General features: G+C 38.6%; 1 protein-coding gene across 7 annotated transcripts in view; it reads left to right on the top strand.

The window, feature by feature from the left end:
* Positions 1-18676, top strand: part of SYNE1 (spectrin repeat containing nuclear envelope protein 1) — a gene marked incomplete at its 5' end in the record, with an annotated part of 433140 nt that overhangs the window by 84203 nt on the left and 330261 nt on the right. For 5 of the 7 annotated variants that reach the window (XM_080941780.1, XM_080941776.1, XM_080941782.1 and 2 more), the window contains 6 exons: positions 2276-2472; positions 5289-5398; positions 9492-9542; positions 12556-12663; positions 16660-16797; positions 17841-18005. In XM_080941780.1, the coding sequence (XP_080797906.1) occupies positions 2276-2472; positions 5289-5398; positions 9492-9542; positions 12556-12663; positions 16660-16797; positions 17841-18005 (769 nt within the window). The remainder of the gene's footprint in view (positions 1-2275; positions 2473-5288; positions 5399-9491; positions 9543-12555; positions 12664-16659; positions 16798-17840; positions 18006-18676) is intronic. The other 2 variants (XM_080941779.1, XM_080941778.1) reach the window with 1 other exon arrangement.

The raw sequence follows: 18676 nt of genomic DNA, 5'->3' as shown, positions 1-18676 counted from the left end.
TTTCTTTGTTTTTGTGGTTAAGCCTGATAAATAAAATTGATTCATCATCTACCTCTGATTCATAGCATAAAGGCTAATCCTAATTAGGCTATTGTTCTGAATTTCTACTCTTCTTTAAAAGATTGCAAAAAGTTCACATGTGGTTATCCTTCATTAATCCAGTTTGTTCTACTTAATAGCAATGTAAGCTTAGGGTCAGATCCTGGGGGGAGAACTTAGCATTTTCTGGCACTTCCTAGACCCCCCCCATTTTTCTATGTTGGTGTTTGTCTATGAAGTCTAGCATTATTATATGCAAACTAAATTTACTTAGGTCCACATTTTTATTAGCACAGATATACATTAAGTAATCTCGGAATCTTCTTTCAGCAGATTTCATGATCATGACTGTTTTGTGGTCTAATGATATTGGGGATAGGTTTCTTCACATAAAAGTGATATTTTCATTTCTTCTTCCCCAATGACACAGAAACCTAATTTGTTTTCTCATGGATTTGCTTGTGTAAAGGCCAATCTGAATCCAATTATCTACTTCTGGAAAACAGTTATGAACAAGACCTTATTTTGAAATATTGAGGCACTAAACATAGGGAGCTTATTTAAAAAAAAAAAAACTGTTCAAAGAACAAAATTCAGCACAGAGAAAATGAACAGAGGATGTAATTAATATTAGCAATGTATGTGACTTTGGTTAGCTATTAAAGTGTGTGGGTGGTTTTCTAATTTGGGAGTCTATGACTCAAGATGTCATCAGAAATATTTCCAAAAGCCAAGTTGCATTTTTCTTTATAGTCTATAGCAGGATTTAAATTTAAAAGCCCTCCTATGGCTTATGCATTACTTAATTGGAACCATATTGGGCACCCATATATCTACCGCAGTCTTACTGACCAGGGAGCAGACATAGCCTAGGAAGGCTGGTGGTCTCCTGATTTTACGCACCATGAATTACTTGCATGGCCAATGTTAGCATGGAGATGGATGAATGTGGTGGCAAACTTACTCTGTTAAAAAGCAATCTGTAGACGCCTAAAGAGACAGACACTTTGCATGCAGAAATATGTGCAAAGGCAGAGTGTAAAAAGGAAGCAAAGATGGAGAGGTAATATTCAAATGAGAAGATAACAGGGATGGAGTGTAGTGGGTATTGAATGTCTGCTGAAAAAAATCACATTATATTCTGGGAATGTAGAAACTCCTAATTAGTTAAGAGACTATTCAAATCGGCTTTATATTTATAAAAGCCTTAGCAGATAGTCTTACTATATTTATTTCATAGTAAACAGTTGTTCGAAAGGTGCTACTTTTAGCATTTATATTTTTACAGTGCACACTGATGCAGTACGTTTGAGAACCAAATTCATATTTGTCAGGGTATGATTAGAGGGCACTTCTCAACGTTAGCAAGTTACTCATGAGTCCTTCAGAGCATGGTTTTCATGGAAACCCTGAAAACCTGCTAAAAACTAAATGATGTTTCTGTTTCATTTAGAAACATTTATAAATTTATCAGGACAATTATTTTTAAATTTAAATTTATTAATTGATTGTGTGTGTATGTGTGGGTGTGTATACATATATGTATGTATGTATATGTATGTATGTGTATGTATATATGTGAGAGGTCTGTGTGTATGTATACACATATATTTATATATGTATGTGCATATATATGTGAGGCGTGTGTGTGTTTAAGACAGAGAGGAATTGGTTATGGCACTCCATGAATGAGAAAACCTGAAGACAACACTTGGGATGTGATTCTCTCCCTTGTGGGATCAAGCTCAGCTTGGTGATCTGGCTTTCACTGCAAGAGATTTCACTTCAGCCATTTCACTGGCCCTTTGAGACTAACTTTTCAGAAAAGAAACTATTGAAGATTTTTATTTGCCAAGTGTGACCTAAGCACTCTGTTTTAAATGTCCATAACAATAATGAAAAAATATTGTCTAGAAAATACCGCATGGTGATATTTACCTTCAATCCAGTCTTTCAGAAGTCTGAGACAAGAGACTTGGTAGGTCCAAACTGGAGTACTTAGGAAGACTCTCTCAAAAAAAATTAAGAAGAGAAGGAAAAGAGGGTAGGAAAAGAAAAAAAAATCTATCATTAAAATGTGTTCATCTTAATAATCTGTAAAAGGGTTCATTGATTTACCATGTCTTTGACTGATAGTACATCTCTGGTTAAAATGACTGGGCTGTTTTTGAAACCATAAAGTGCTGCTGGTCTCAATTCAGACTGTGACGTGGTTTTCTGTGTTCATCCCATTCAGGCAGATGGGAATAGAAGTGAAAGACTTCGGTAAGAGTTGGAGAACTGGGTTGGCCTTTCATTCAGTCATCCACTCCATCCGGCCTGAGCTGGTGGACCTGGAGAAGGTGAAGAGTAGATCTAACAGAGAGAACCTGGAGGATGCCTTCACTATCGCCGAAACACAACTGGGCATCCCCAGACTACTCGATCCCGAAGGTACACGGAACGATCCTCAGTTGACATATGTAGGATATAGCGTGTTTGCATGTACCCAACCCAGACATTTCATGACTTTTGAGATTCCGTTAAGAATCAGGGCACTGAAGAATCCATGACAAGATGACAGAATGATAACTTCCCAAGGTCTATTTGTCTATACCCTATTGGGGAATAGGCTCTGATGTGAATACTCCGAACACATCTTTGCCATTGGCATATCGGTCTCATAAACAAAACTTAAAATGTGGTATTGATGGTTCTAAATTCGTATTTCTCAAATGCCTGAAGATCAGGCAGCTCTGAGGTCTCATCAGAGTTTCTTTGAGCACTGTAAGGTGGTTAATGCAGAAGTGCAGATGATCAAAGTGCCAAGAATCAATTATCAGTAAAGTCTTCCCCCACCACCACACAAATGGGGCATCTGTATCTTTCCCACCTCCCCAGGGGTAAGAGAACATTTAAAAGAGATGGCGGACATCTTGTAAGAGTCACTCTGTCACTGGGGAGAATAGGAGTGAACACTATGTTTTAGAACCACAGGACCACTGTACTCATGAACTCACAACAGCTGTGCTTGGGTGGTCTGAACAAGATCAGACCAATCACCATTGTAGCATGAAGAGGGATGGATTTCATGAATGTCATCCATAACTGAGGAGCTATGGGCAGCTGATGGCTTCTGGGGATGGGAGAGTCACTTTCCTTTCAGGGTGGAGCTTCTGGTAGGTCAACCATGCTTCTGTAGATATATACAGGAATATACAAAATGTTCTGATAGGTTGGTTTTTTTGTTTTTTAAGGACATGAGGTTTGTGTGTAGGGAGGTAAGAGAGTGGATCTGGAAGGAATTGCGTTTGAATATGATTAAATTAAATATTGTATTATACGAAATTCTCAAATACTATCTTTTTAAAAAAGATATTCTGTTGAAAGGTTTTTATGGTAGATGTATGAGAGAGAAGAGCTGTGACAAGGTTAAAATAATTACTTATAAACCACAGTCTTGGAGAAATAGAAGTTCAGAAAAGAAAGATCAGAAAAGAAGGGGTAGCACTTAGAAATATTAAGTGCCCGCTGATCAGTAAAGTTCACAAGGGGAGCTCATAGTCATCATCCCAGCGGTTTGACACACATTTGGAAAGGCTGGCTATCCAAAGACATTTTAGAAATAGGCTTGGTTCCTCCAAAGACAAGTCTCATGTGTTCAATAAGTATTAATGAAAGAGTAAGTTGTCTATTATGGGGAAATAAAAACATCAAAGTAGGTTATACAACTGCTATAGATCATTTCTTCTTTGGCTTGGCAATTATGGTTCTACTAATTAACATATAAATGTAAACAATGAATACAAATTAGTTGCAAATGAGATTTCAGAATGAGTGTTGTACCTCTACAACACAGTATTTCCTTGTATTCCCAAGAAAAACTCACAGAAACTTGTATGAGCAACCTCTGAGATGAGAGGCACAGTAAAATCCTTGGTTGAGTGAAGGAGCTAGACTAAAATAGAATAATATCCATGATAATAGTTTTCATATATATACATATACATATACATATACATATACATATACATATACATATACATATACATATACATATACATATACATATACATATACATATACATATACATATACATACACATACACATACACATACACATACACATACACATACACATACACATACACATACACACACACACACACACACACACACACACACATATACATATACATATACATATACATACAGTATACATATATATGTGAATGGAATGTTAGGTATCAATAAATTACACACTACATGTTAACACAGAAGCATCAAAATGTAATAGATCACAGCATATGTCATACAATAAATAAAAATTTTCTTTCTCTTTTCACATTATATGAAGTAATTTTACTCTCCCTTCGTATCTTTTCCATCAGAGACTTTGACATTGCAAAATTTACATTTAAGGCATCTCACGGATTTTAGATCTTTCGTTTCCTTAGTAACATGGGAGTCATGTCACTTCTAGGTCCTACATCAATGGTCCCTAGAAATGATATCTCAGGTCTAAAGGGGTCTTTATAAAATAATGAGATATTTCGTATTTGATTGTGGCATTTGGAGTTTGTTCTGTTTGCTTCTAGATGCATATTTTGCTTTGCGATACTTAGTTACATCTAAAGAGTTTATGTAGCCCCTCTTCCTCATTTGTAATTACTGAACATGTAAACTTTTTTTTGCGTGACCTATGCTAGTTTTGCATAAATATCAGTAGCTTCAACAACCATGGAAATGCTTTAAGGCTGTCTCTCGGAGACTGTCTAAGTCACTGTAATTTAAAGCACCCTCCAGTGAAGAAGCTCTCTGAGAAACCAGGTACAACAAAATGTATTTGGTTATTTGTGATTGGCAAGAATATTTATGACTATGCAAGCCATCGTGAGTGCTACACATGTGGGCATCTTGATTCCACATGCTCACTTGGGTTCTCAGTTTGACATGTTATTGCATGTTTATTAACTGACAGGGTGCCTAAGTAATCGTGCAGCACCTTTGATGAATGATGAATTTGTCTTGAAATGACCTACAAGGAGCACGTGCTACCTTCCCAAAAGCTCCCTCTCTCAAAAGATGTCACTTGTAGGTGTGATGAAATTTCTACTCAGTATCATCCAGACTAAACGGTTCTTGCTGGTAATTTTGTTTCCTACCTGGTTCAGGATGGGAGTTTGAGGTACAGTAGCTGCATTTCCAAGCTTATATTAATAAACATCTGAAGGGTAAATTAACTTATATTTGAGCTTTATTGTTACAGATGTGGATGTGGACAAGCCAGATGAGAAATCTATTATGACTTACGTGGCCCAGTTCCTAACACAATACCCTGATATTCATGGTGCAGGCTGCGACATTCAGGAGAATGATGTAAGTATTTGTTGCCTCTGAATTGAGGGTCCCTCCAAGATGAACATAGACTTATGCATACATCCTGTTTTTAAGAAGCTAAGAAGACTGAACTGTAATGTGAGACTAAGTCTGTAAAGATAGTTACAACCAACTGAGGAATAGATATTGTACATTGGATGGAATCGGCAAATATTTCTCATGCTTTTATGACAGGTGCATCAAAGAGAACATTGTCAGTAATAAACATTATAATCTGCTTAATCCTTTGCAATTTAATTTAGAATTTCAGAGTTTGTGTGTCTCGTCACAGTGCACATGGAAGTAAGACATAATTCACACAAACTCTAGTTACTCACTGTGATTAGATTTTTCAGCTTTCAATAGTTTAAATGACGTTCTCACTTCTCAACATACTCAGATGACCTATGGCCCGTGTCAGAAAATTTAAAATCTTGGACGAAAAGAAAATGTATTTGTCCTTCTAGATGGAATCTGTTCTAGAAAATACAAACCAGAAGAATGTGTTCTTATTAGTTCCTGACATATTTATGTCATAGCATTTCAGAAAGAAATCCATGGTACCCATACAACTTTAGTTATTTTTCTGTTCATATGAAAAACAAAACAAAGCAAAACAAACAAACAAAAGCCTGTGCAGGTCACTGTGTGCATGGGAACTAATCTAATTGTATAAATTTAAACCTTGAAAATTTCCAATTATCTGTGACGAATAACAGGATGAAATTTTCTGATGAGGTTATTTCTTAGGAGTGGGATTCCTATTCTCATTTGAATTTTAAATTGTCAATGGTGTGCGAAGTCTTGTTCAAACTTCTGGGAAGAATGCCTATCCCAGCTGGCATTCTGTTCAGCACATCAGATGCCTCATTTCTGAGGATATAAACAGGGACGGACACAATGTTCTAATGTCCTGGTACTTGAAACTTCTATTGCATTCTTTTAAACTACAGCATAATGGATTTGCCACAGAGTTTCCATTTTATTTTTAGGCTAAATGCTTCAGGGCAAATGATGATTGGGTTCCCATGATGCCTTGGTCTCATTTTTCTGATCCCAAGTAAAGTTTGGGGGCTGTTGGAAAATATAAAAAATATATATATATATAAAACAAGTGTTTTTTAGGGAGCAAACAATAAATACATTTTTTCATTACATATAAATAAATAAATAAACAAATAAATAAAGCTTATAAACAGCTCCAAGAAAGAAACAGTAAGGCAGTGAAAGTTATGTTTGCAACAACAGATATTGTGCTGAAAGATCAAGTCAGTGATTCAGGATAGGATGGAGAGAAACTGCAGTTTGTTTCAGGATGCTCTTGGACCAAGTTAATAGAGTGGCTGGCACAATTGTGCTTTCTAGAACTATAGATTAGGGAAATTTTTGTTCTTGTTCTTTTCGGTATCCAGGAAGAGACCAACTACCAGAGTATTTATTATGATTATATGTCCCCGAGAGGCACAGGAAAGACTCAAATGAAGGGTGTGCACTTACTCAGGCAGCTCCTCTAGATTTTGATGGTAAACCTAGACTTTTAAGTTGCTGTGTGGGTGAGGAATTTTATTTAAAGTACTGGATTCCCACACAACACAGGTTTCCAGCTTGCTTTTGTAAGTTCCCTGGCTGCCTTTATGAGTGATCTGGGTTTCAGTGGGGATGCCTCTGATAAGAACTGTCCTTTGGGTTGTGAGCTGAAGGGGATGGCAACCCCATAGGCACACAACAGTATCAACTAACTGGACTTCCCCCCCCCACACCCCAGCTCCCAGGGACTAAACCACCAATCAAAGAACACACATGGAGAGACCCATGGCTCCAGCTACAGATGTAGCAGAGGATGGCCTTATCTGGCATCAATGGGAGGGGAGGCCCTTGGTCCTGTGGAGGCTTGATGCCCCAGCATAGGGGGATGCTAGGGCAGTGAGGCAGGAGTGGGTGGGTGGGTGGGAGAGCACCCTCATAGAGGCAAGGGTAGGGGTAAATAGGATAGGAAGTTTTCGGAGGAGAAATCAGGAAGGGGGACAACATTTGACATAAATAAAATAACCCTTTTTTTGTTTTTTGTTTTTTTTAAAGAACTGGGTTTTTTTTAGATAGAATGGCAAGGTAAATGTATACTTCCAGTTAGAAAATTCATAAATAAATTATCTTTACATAATAAACATTATAATACATTATATATGTTATGTATGTTATATATGTGTGTGAGCATGTATGTATATGCATATGTTTACATTTTTACCTATTTCATAGAATTCCATGGGCTGGAGACATCAGATGATCAAAGGATGATGCCTCTACCAAGAGTGTAGGGCAAAAATTTTAGAGATAAGGAACACACACACACACACACACACACACAGGACATACACACATAGAAAACATACACAAAGGACACACACAGACATAGAAAACACACAAAGAGGACACACACACACACACAGAAGATGCACACTTTTGTAGGATGCTTCACTAAAATGACCTCAATATTTAAGAAATTAACAATAATGTAGTCAATAAATTTTGATTATTTAAAAATATTTTCTTCATTCTTTTTATGTTAGAAGACTTGGATAACATCTCCTAGATCATCTTAAAATTAATTTTTAACCACTTTATTTTAAAAAACAAAGATAAATGTACAAATTTTAAGCATTTTTGCATAAAAGTATACGAATACATTTTTGTCAGTGCTTGGGTTTTTTTTTTTTAAAGGTTTGATAGTGTGCATTAAAATCTTACTAGTTGCAATGAGCATAAAGTACATGTAAAACAGGATGTAACCTGGAATTAGTCAAAGTTTTCTTAGTATGTAAGGATTAAGCATAATGGTTTTTCTTTTCTTTCTTTTTATTTCTTTTCTTGAACTTCATATAGTCTGTGAGTTGTTTCTGGGGTGTTCAGAGCTTTCTGGGGTTGGTATCCAATCATCAGTGACTGCATATTTTAAAATTAATTTTAAGAAAATATTTTTATAAGTGTTTTAGGAAATGTTTTATAAATTTTGCCCTTTGCACTGGAATTTTATTTATAGAAAACATGCACACAGATTCTTACTAGTGTCTTTGTTAGAGTAACCCCCTCAGTCCCTTCAGATCCTTTGGTATTCATTTACTTGGGTCTTAGTAAATTTCTTAGTCTGTTTTTAAACCACGTCAGCTCGTTTTTTTGTATATTTGATTTCTGTGTGTCCCTCTATGATGCTCTTTAAATGAAATAGGTTAGAGATGCATTCAAAATACAACCTCTTGGTCCAGAAGGTTGGCACAGAGGGTAAAGAAGCCTGCCAAGCCTCATGATCTGAGTTCAAATCCCTGGGCTCACACAGTAAAAGAGGAGTGACTCCTACAAATTGTCCTCTGACCTCTACACATGCCGTGGAGGCGTGGGCTCCCCACCTAATCCTTACACATGCACTAAGTAGGTAAAATGTAAATATATACCTATACATATAGATGCATGCTCACACATAGATATAATATATAATATTAATACACATTATATAAATATGATTAATTTATATATGTTTTCTGACTGGAAGTATTTGTTTGCTATTACATTCTTTGACCAATATACCAATGGCGAAACTTTTCTACGTAAGATACTCCTTGGGCATTTTGTACTCAGCCATAAATGAATAGAATAGGCCAGTTGACTCGTTCGACTGCCTAATAAACTTCCGGTCATTTTTTTCTGTTCAGAACAGTACTGACTTCCTTTAGAAGGTAAGCGCTGTCTTAACCATGGTCTGACAGAGAGATGTATAGCCTGTCAGTGTATTTACAGGGGAAATAAGTATCTATATAATCTTTCTTTACATATTTCACCCATAGTATTTAAAATTATTCAAAAGCAAGTTTACAAGTAATGTGTATTGCCACACCTGAATATTCCAAGTTCAAATAAAACATCACTGGCTAGCTAATTGCAGTGTCTTGGTAGAAGCTCTGTAAGCATTATATAGTGATTTTATATCTTAAAGTATTGTCTACCAATGTAACAGATAGATGTCTGCCCAATGATTTCACCTTTTCTTATATAATTTTGCTCCTGATTTATATTGTGTGTCTATATATTTTCATATTGTTAGGAAATATTTCCAGTGTACCCATCTTTTGCAAATTATATACAAAATTCTAAGGTAAGATTTAAGGAGAATAAAATATTCTTCCCTCCTTAGCTTCTACATCATTTCTTTGCATGCGTGTTTTTTTTTCATGCGCACATTTCTCCTAACATCTTCGTTGCACCAACTCCTTTACTGTCTAACATGACAAATAATATTGTCCGTGCGACTAAACATTAGTGCCAACCTAAGCACACTAACTGTTAGTTACGACATGGTACTGAATACCAGACTTAACAGCACTAGAGAGATGTGTGATGATGATGTTGGGTTTCTCACGATGTGATGTAGACAAGTAGGAGTCAAGTGAGTTGACTCTTTCCGTATCTTAAACTACTGGGTAAAAAAATACTGAAAAAAGAAAGATCCAGTGTGTCCTTAGTCTGCATTTCCTCATATGTCCTTGGACCAATGTTGGGTCAGGGGATTCAGCAAAGTCCATATATGCAGTAAGTGCTAAGAAGTATTTGCAGAGTGAATTTTTTAATTAATCATTTTATTCATTTACATTTCAAGTGATATCACCCTTCCTGGTGACACCTTCATAAACCTCCCCCCAGAGTGAATGTTTTAAATTCTTGCTCATGTGAAAATTGTTGAGTGCTTAGCCTATCTTTTAACTTCCCATATTTAAATCACTCCTAGGCCCTGGGCTTATGTCAACAGACATTAGAAAGCTATAAGTAATTTTATGTCAAGTATTAAGTTATTTTGAATGCCTAATTCATGCACCATAACTTTTTGCCTATGTAAACAGAACACAAAAATATAAACATACCTTTGTGTTTGAAAGATAAATAGATAGATAGATAGAAAGATAGATAGAAAGAAAGAAAGACAGACAGACAGACAGACAGACAGACAGGGAATTCTGACAGTTTAGCAGCTTGGTATGATGTGCTGGGCATGAAGTACCACTCTCTGTAGGCAAACAGATCTCCATGTCTTTCAAATGCATGTAAAAATGACTATTTGAAGAAAAGCTACTCAGTCAATAGTTTCTGAGACTCCTGGTATGTTATTGAACTTGATGTCCCTCTTACAAAGAAGGATGTTGAGTGTAAACATATCTGCATCTCTTGTTTTGTTGAGTGGTTTGTCTGTGCCCTACCACCATCAGGGGGCTGCTGGAGAGCCTCTAAGGCAGTTCTTTCTGAGCATAAGATCTTCAGAGGATTCCTGAAGTAATTTCAATTAGTAACCAGCAGCTGCTCTTAGGCCCCAGTTCCCAGTGTGTGTCAGAAGCAGAGGTTGACAAGATATCTGCTCAGGATGCTAATAATAGCTTCACAGCTCACTGACAAAGGCCAGGAAGATAAGCAGCCACTCTGACATCTCCTTCTCAGGAGACACACTAGGGGCATTTTCCATGTGAGGCTACAACTGTGTGGCCACCACTAGTTCATCTGTGAGCATGAAAGCCACCAATAAAATAAGGTGACCTATCATTACATTCACCTGCTCTTTCCAAAGAACATCATGGGGGAGAGCTGAGGCTTTGTAGTTTGGCCACCGTTTCAGGGTTTTCATAATAAATATACCACCAAGTAATCATTATTCCACACTCATCTGGTGAGATACTGAGTGACAAGCCCCACATTAACTTCTGGAGGTACAAAACAATGTTAAACATTGGGCTGGATGGATGTAGGGGCTGAGGTTGCTATGGGCTTGTAGAGGAAGTATCCTCTGTGTGGCTCAGCAGGTTACTAACCAACAGCCTCAGGTCCACCTGAACATTTGCTTCTGATAAAAATTCTTGGGTCTGTCCCATGTCTATTGAGCCAGGAAGCATGCATTGAGTATTCAGCCAGTGGGTGTGCGCTCATCATCCAAGTTGTTCTTATCGCTCCAGGAGAGTGTCAGACCTTTTACATGCTGAGATGAACTAGCATAAGCAACTCCTAGCTCAGACTCATATGTCAGGAAAAACTTGTCAGAGAAGATCTCAGGAAAGGGGGGAAATACGTGTTCAGGAAAAATACAGCCTCATCTACAAAATCCGATGATGAGCCAAGTAATGGATCATACCAATTCTGTGTGTCTATTGCTGTTCTGGATGTGTAATAGTAGGTGGCCTCAAGTTATTGCCCAGACCACAGGAAAGGTGTGCATTGAGCAGTTGAGCCAGGGAGATGCTGTAGTTGAGAATCATGTACAAGTGAAAAGATAAAGAATCATGTGAAGTCTGTTTCTACTTACCTTGATGGTCATGTAAGAATTAAAATCCCAGGAAAGATGACAATTTTCACTTCCTGGGTACTGGGATGTCCCTGCTTTTATTTTTGGATGTGAGTAAGTAAATGAAAACATTTAATTCTGAGGACGAATTGGCAGTGCTACGGTAGGAGTTATGCAGCAAAGAAGGTAATATTGCACAGTCTAGGTGTGTTTTCTATGTAAATAGCAAATAGAGTAATGGCATACTCAAAACTGTCATGTCCAATTTGCCTGTTACCACGACAACTGACAACCCTTGGCAACCAAAATTAACCCCATCTACGGCAGTCCCTTGAGTTATCAAAACCCATGTTTTCAAGAAATATTTGTTTATTTTATGTACACTGTCACTGTCTTCAGACATACACAAAACAAACAAACAAACGCCCACCATGTAGTTGCTGGGAATTGAACTCGGGACCTCTGGAGAAGCAGTCAGTGCTCTTAACCACTGAGCCATCTCTCCAGCCCAACACTTAAGTTTTGGGAAGCAGCCTTCAGGCTTCTGATGTTTTGTATAGTTTGGAGGCAGGAGGTTCTGTTTTGAGCATGGTTTTCCTTATTAATAAAGTAGTATGGTAACTTAAGCCAACACTAAGTGTCCTTAATGATGAGGGGAAACAACAGAAGGAGGTTAATTTTAGTATTTAAAAAGTTTTATCTAGAATCAGTTTTGTTTCTTATACTGAAGAAAGATGGACAATCAGGAGAAACTTTTCAGAAACACCTGGTGTGTACAAAATACTAATCATAAGCAGGGTTCAATTTTACACCTACTAATAACATTCCATTGCTTCTTGGCTTCCAGAGGGATGAGAGACTAATTCTGAAGGAAACAAAAGTTTGGATAGAACAATTTGAGAGAGACTTGACGAGGGCACAGATGACAGAGGCAAATCTGCAGGACAAATATCAGGTATGTGTGGAAAAGACATTTAGTTTTCTCTAAAGCTTTTCGTGGATGGGATACAGATATGTCATATAATATATTGCCTAACCTTCCAAATTATATTAACAGAAAAATCCTTAAATAAGTAACACACATTGTTTTAAGTTTGAAAAGAACAGTATTATGGAAGTGGGTAGTTTTCAGTCACACTACGTCTTCAGTACAGAGGACTGCAGTGTCACCATGTTTGACAGCTCAATCTTATCTACAACATAGAACAAAAACACAGAGCCAGTGTTGACAGAAACCGTTCAGGTTTACAGATGGCAGCTGATATAAGAATCCACTAGAATAAGTAACGGAGTTGACACCAAAGAATACTACTGAAATAAATGGGATTTAAGAAGGAATCACAACATGTGTATTTGCCAAGGGTCCTGGGAGGGAAGTTAGTTCCGACTGTGACCTGTTCTGCTCAAGACAGTTGCTCTAGTGCTGAGGCCTGAGAGCTGAGTCCAGTCTCCTTACCACACCATGCGTGGACTTTCTGCTTTTAATTTACACTTCCCAGGAGATCTTGCAACAGCAGGTTTTTCTCATTAAAAAGCTGTGACTTCTTTCTCACCGAGTTGTTGTTTTCCTCCTATTTTTGATTCCACTTCATTTTAGTGGGCACCCTAAATGTAACACATTTCCAGCAACATTCTCCCACATGCTGGACCCTGTTACATTTTAGCCATCTTTCTTTTCTCCCCCTTATTTTCCTACTAAAAGGTTACTGTGACATGAGTCATCCCACTTAGTAGTATGAACGTGTGATGTTATAAACTCATATAAAAAGACCTAAATTCAGATGGCCACACCATCTTTGTTTATTGTTTTTGTTGTTTGTTTGTTTTTAGCTTGGAAAAAACAATACGTTCGTGCCAAGTTTCCACGGATCTTTTTGCTTTGAAATTCAGTATAATCTTTTTATTCCCCCCACCCCTAAATAAAATTTGCAGTGATGTGTTTCACGGTGAAACAATTAGGCCAGTAAACTGAGAACAAATTACAGAAATGGGGAAGATGTGTTTGTTTTGTTCCTTGGTAAGTTTTAGCTGGAGCACAAGCCATTAACACTAAATTTGAAGAAATAAGGCTCCTTAGAGGGCCAGGTGTTATTCTATGAAAGGAAAACAGTGAATCAGAAAAACAAAACAAAATAAAACAACAAAACACGAAGAGAAGAGAAAGAATCCTGCACATAGGAGCATCAGCATCTAGGGAAAACTCTTTCCCATCCACACTACATATTTTCTTCATTTGGCCTATCAGTGGTAGCAGAGCTCCACGTTTTCCACACACAGAAGATCACTCGTACATTTTGGTATCTTCAGAATTTCATGAGTTTATGGTGGAATCTGAGTGCAGCTCCCCCTGTCCCCCAGTGTTCTTCAAGGGAATTTGCATGTTTATAACTGAAATTCTTTCCAGAACCTGCTGGACTCTGTGTGGCTTTCCCCCTCCTCTGTAATCTAATCACCTTAATGGCATTTCCAATTCTACTGGATGTGGAGTCATGTTTGAGATGTGCAAATGTACGGTGGTTATTTTCAATTCACATATAGGACTAGAACCACATTGTGGATGTGCTAGTTTATTAGAAGGAAAGGGGCAGCTTCAGAGTGACTATTTTTATGTTTGTATCCAACCTATGGTTAGGTCTAAATGATGAGTTTTAAATATTCTGTGGCATACTTAAGAATTTCATGGAATAAAGTTAAGTGAGTGTTATATAAATAAGGCCCCAAAGTAAGCCTCTTTACACAGGTTTGCTTAAATGTAGATTCAGGTATGTTTAATTCAGCATTAGTTGATGTGTAATATATATGACAACATTGTAATATATAACATGATGTACTATAAATAATAACATTTATTGATAAGGCAACTATTTTGGTCATTAGCATATGTAAACTCATACTTGCATTTGCCTATGCTTTCCTGACAAACTGGTTCACAAATTACCTAAATAGAATTAGTCCTTTTTAATGTTTTAAATTTACTTTTAAGTAACAGTTTTACTCTCTAAAAGTTTTGTGCATCAGTCAATATAGATTCATCCACCACTACCTTTCCTTGGCTTTAAGTAACATGGCTCTCCCTTGCCTAGGAGTTAGTACTGGTCACTAGCTCTTCTGCTAAGGGTGGGTGGGGTTCAGGTGCTTGTCTCCCATCCATGCTGGAAGTCTGACTGGCTTGATGTTGTGCAGGTAACCATAGCTACAGTGAGTCAGTAAGTACAACGGCAAGCCATGTCCAGACAGGGCTTCTTTTTATATCCACCAGCTATTAAAAGCTCCTGCCCTCTTTGGTGAAGTTCCCCGCTCTCTGGATGGCTGACACAGACGATAAGAATGTTCTTGTAGATGACCCATGCACAGCAGAACACTCGGAATTGCCTATGTGACCAGTAATGAGCATCTCCATAGCCACAACCCATGGGGAAAGAGAAGCTTCTCTGTAAAACTGAGAGCAGCCCTGAACTACGGGCAAAAATGTAGAATATTTAGAACGCAGGTTTTAACAGCATGTCCACTTAGCAGAAATAATACTTAGTCTTCCCGGCCAGGCTGTATAATCTCCACGGTCGTAGGGTTTTGACTATTTATATAGTTACAGACAGGAGATTCCCTCCTGTAGAGCGGACATGATCAAGAAGCAATTAATTAACCTTCTTAACCACAGCATGCCACGGCCACACCAGTGGCCACATCAGTGAGCACATGAGTGGTCCAGCATTGCACTCAGCCCTGGATAAGGCCACCAATGTCTTTCCTCCTCAGCAGCCTGCATAGTACCTGTTAGCACTGCATAAAGCCAGCCAGGAGGGTTCCCTGATCAGTGTTGGGTAGATTTCTCTATGTCCTATAGCCAAAGTTAGTGGTGTCTTCAGCGACAGGGTCTTACCATCTAGTTATGGCAGACAAACAAAACAGTAGGTGTAGCCTGTGTTGCTTCGGGGGCCATAACTCATGGGAAGGTAGCTTATGCAGGACAACTTAGACCTTCATTTTGCAACCCATGCCTTCTGAGTTGTCTACCTATGCAGGGTACCTCTGGTTAAACTCCCTTTTATATATGTGTGTATAATATTACATATTACATTATGTATTATGTATATATGTTTATATGTAATTTCAAACCAGCTGATTTTCATAAGACTTCATCATGGATCTTTAGTTTGAGCTAAATCACCCCCTACTTTCTCCTGCCCCCCAAACCTCTATCCCAACGTAGCCCTTTAACCCTGAGTGTATTAGATTAGAGATCTTCCTGTGTGGAAGATCACAGGCTTCCATTTAGCGTTTGCACATACTCTTTATGTCAGTTAAGACTTCCCCTAATACATCGTTTTCTTTTTCCCCACCCTTTTCCATGCTTGATCACCCCCAATATTTTCCATCTCTATATTCATTATTACCCATGCTATCCTTCCCCTGTCCCCCCATTAACTATCTGCTTTCAGCATCTGATTCCAAGTTTCTGGCTTCCACATGGACTCCAGGTTAAATATACAGAACTAATATTCAAAGGGAAGATTCACATATGCAAGAGAATTTCCCAGGTTTGCCTTTCTGAGTCCGGTGAGCTCAGCTGGTATTAATTGACTTTTTCCAGCTCCATCTATTTCTAAGCAGAATTCATAGTTTCGAAGCATTAGTTCTGCTTTTGCTAATTGTCTCTGTCAAATCACTTCTGAGATGCCTAATAGTGTGTGTGTGTGTGTGTGTGTGTGTGTGTGTGTGTATGTGTGTGTAGAAAGAGCCAGAGGGATGTGTAAATACAACTTAACATGGCCAAGGTCTTAGGCAGGGTCAGTATCATAACCACTGCTGGTAATATTACCAATAACATAGTGGAGTGCTCTCCAAAGGTAAAGGACAGTTACCTAGGAGCTACAGTTACCTAGGAGCTACAGTTTCCTTTGCTTTTGCTTTTGGGGACTCATTGCTGTACCTTTTCTGCTTCCTCTTTTAGTCATTTAAGCACTTCAGAGTGCAATATGAAATGAAAAGGAAACAGGTGGAACATATAATACAGCCATTGCAGAGAGACGGCAAACTGACACTTGACCAAGCCTTGGTCAAACAGTGCTGGGACAGAGTGTCCTCCAGGGTAAGTTCGTTTCATTTGCATCTGTGTCTCCACCAAGTGGCGGTTCAGCATCTTTCACAGGGTGTAACTGCCCAAGATGCTTCAGGCTCTGGTTGAGGTTGGAAAGGATTAACTGTGGGAGCACATCTGCCCTTTGGTTAGGCTTCCCTGGGCATTGCTCTATGTGCTTTCTCTGAGAGTTCTTTTCTTGCCTTCCCATCCCAAATGTGTCTGCCATCAGCTGGGTGACAGACACAATGGAAAGACCTCCCAGCTTCTTTAATATTAACATTATATTAATATTAATAATATTATAATAATAATTAATAATAATAATATTAACATCCTTCACCGGACCTTAACCATGTAATGTTTCTAAGCTCTAAACCTCTTCTAGCAATAACAGAAATATTTTACTTGAATTTACCATGTTTATTGAATTCGATAATGTCACATTTCCTACAAACTTTATCAAAGAGTAGGATGGTTTCTAAGCTGGAATTTCTGTAGAGCAGGAGATGGTACTTGAAAATCTGGGAAAATGGAAGAAATGGAGAACAAAGCGGTTCTGGACAAAGGAGGATTGATTTGGCTGATCTAAGCACTTGCCACAGAAGCTTAAAGACCTGAGTTCAAACCCTGGGATCCCTCTGAAAAGCCAGATACACCGACAGAAATTTGGAATTCTAGTGACTAAAAACACTTAGTGTGTGAACCTGACAACCCACACCCAATTCCTAGAACTCATATAAAAAGCTGAATGTACACATCTGTAATTCTCACAGACATTTTAAAACTTGCCTGGGCAGATGCAGAGCTCAGGAATACACCTGTCTTTACCCCCTCAGGGCTGGGACTGATTACAAGCAGTTGCCACCAATCCCAGGTTCTTGTGTGGGTTCTGGGAATCGAATTTGGGTCCTTGTGCTGATGTGGTAAGCACTTATCTCTGAGCTATTTTCCCGGACCCTCTTTGAGTCTTTTGTAGATCTTTTTAAAAGTTCCTTTAGAGAAAGTTTGGGGAATTGTCTTCTTACCAGAGACATTCTATTGCTCTGTTTCAGCTCTTCGATTGGCACATACAGCTGGATAAATCTCTCCCTGCACCTCTGGGCACTATAGGTGCTTGGCTTTACAGGGCAGAGGTGGCCCTAAGAGAGGAGATCACCATCCAGCAGGTCCATGAGGAAACGGCAAACACAATCCAACGGAAACTTGAGCAACATAAGGTAAAACCATGCCCAGAGACTGTCTTAATTACCTTTTTAAAAATTGGATATTTTATTTATTTACATTTGAAGTGCTATCTGGTTTCCCCTCAAGAAACCTCCTATCCCATAACCCCCCACTTCTATAATAGTACCCCCCACCTACTCCTACCTCCTCACTCTTGTGTTCATCTACACTGGGGCATCAAGCCTTCACAGGACCAAGAGCATCTCCTCCCACTGATGTCTGACAAGGCCATTCTTTGCTACATATGTAGCTGGAGCCATGGGTTTCTCTATGTGTACTCTTAGTCCCTGGGAGCTCTGGGGGGGGGGTCTGGTTGGTTGGTATTGTTGTGCTTCCTATGGGGTTGCAAACCCCTTCATATCCTTCAGTTCTTTCTCTAACTCCTCCACTGGGGACCCTGTGCTCGGTTCAACGGTTGGCTGTGAGCATCCGCCTCTGTATTTGTCAGGCTCTGGCAGAGCCTCTCAGAAGACAGCTATATCAGGCTCCTGTCAGCATGCACTTCTTGGCATCCACAGTAGTGTCTGGGTTTGGTAACTGTATATGGGATGGGGCAGTCTCTGGGTGGCCTTTCCTTCAGACTCTGCTCCACACTTTGTCCCTGTATCTGTTGTTCTGCCAAAACACCATAAATAAGTCGAATTACAAAAGAAAGCATTGTATT

Source organism: Micromys minutus, assembly GCF_963924665.1.
Source record: "Micromys minutus genome assembly, chromosome: 30".
Taxonomy (NCBI): domain Eukaryota; kingdom Metazoa; phylum Chordata; class Mammalia; order Rodentia; family Muridae; genus Micromys; species Micromys minutus.
The sequence above is the reverse complement of the archived record's forward strand: the minus strand, read 5'-3'. Positions and strand labels throughout refer to the sequence as shown.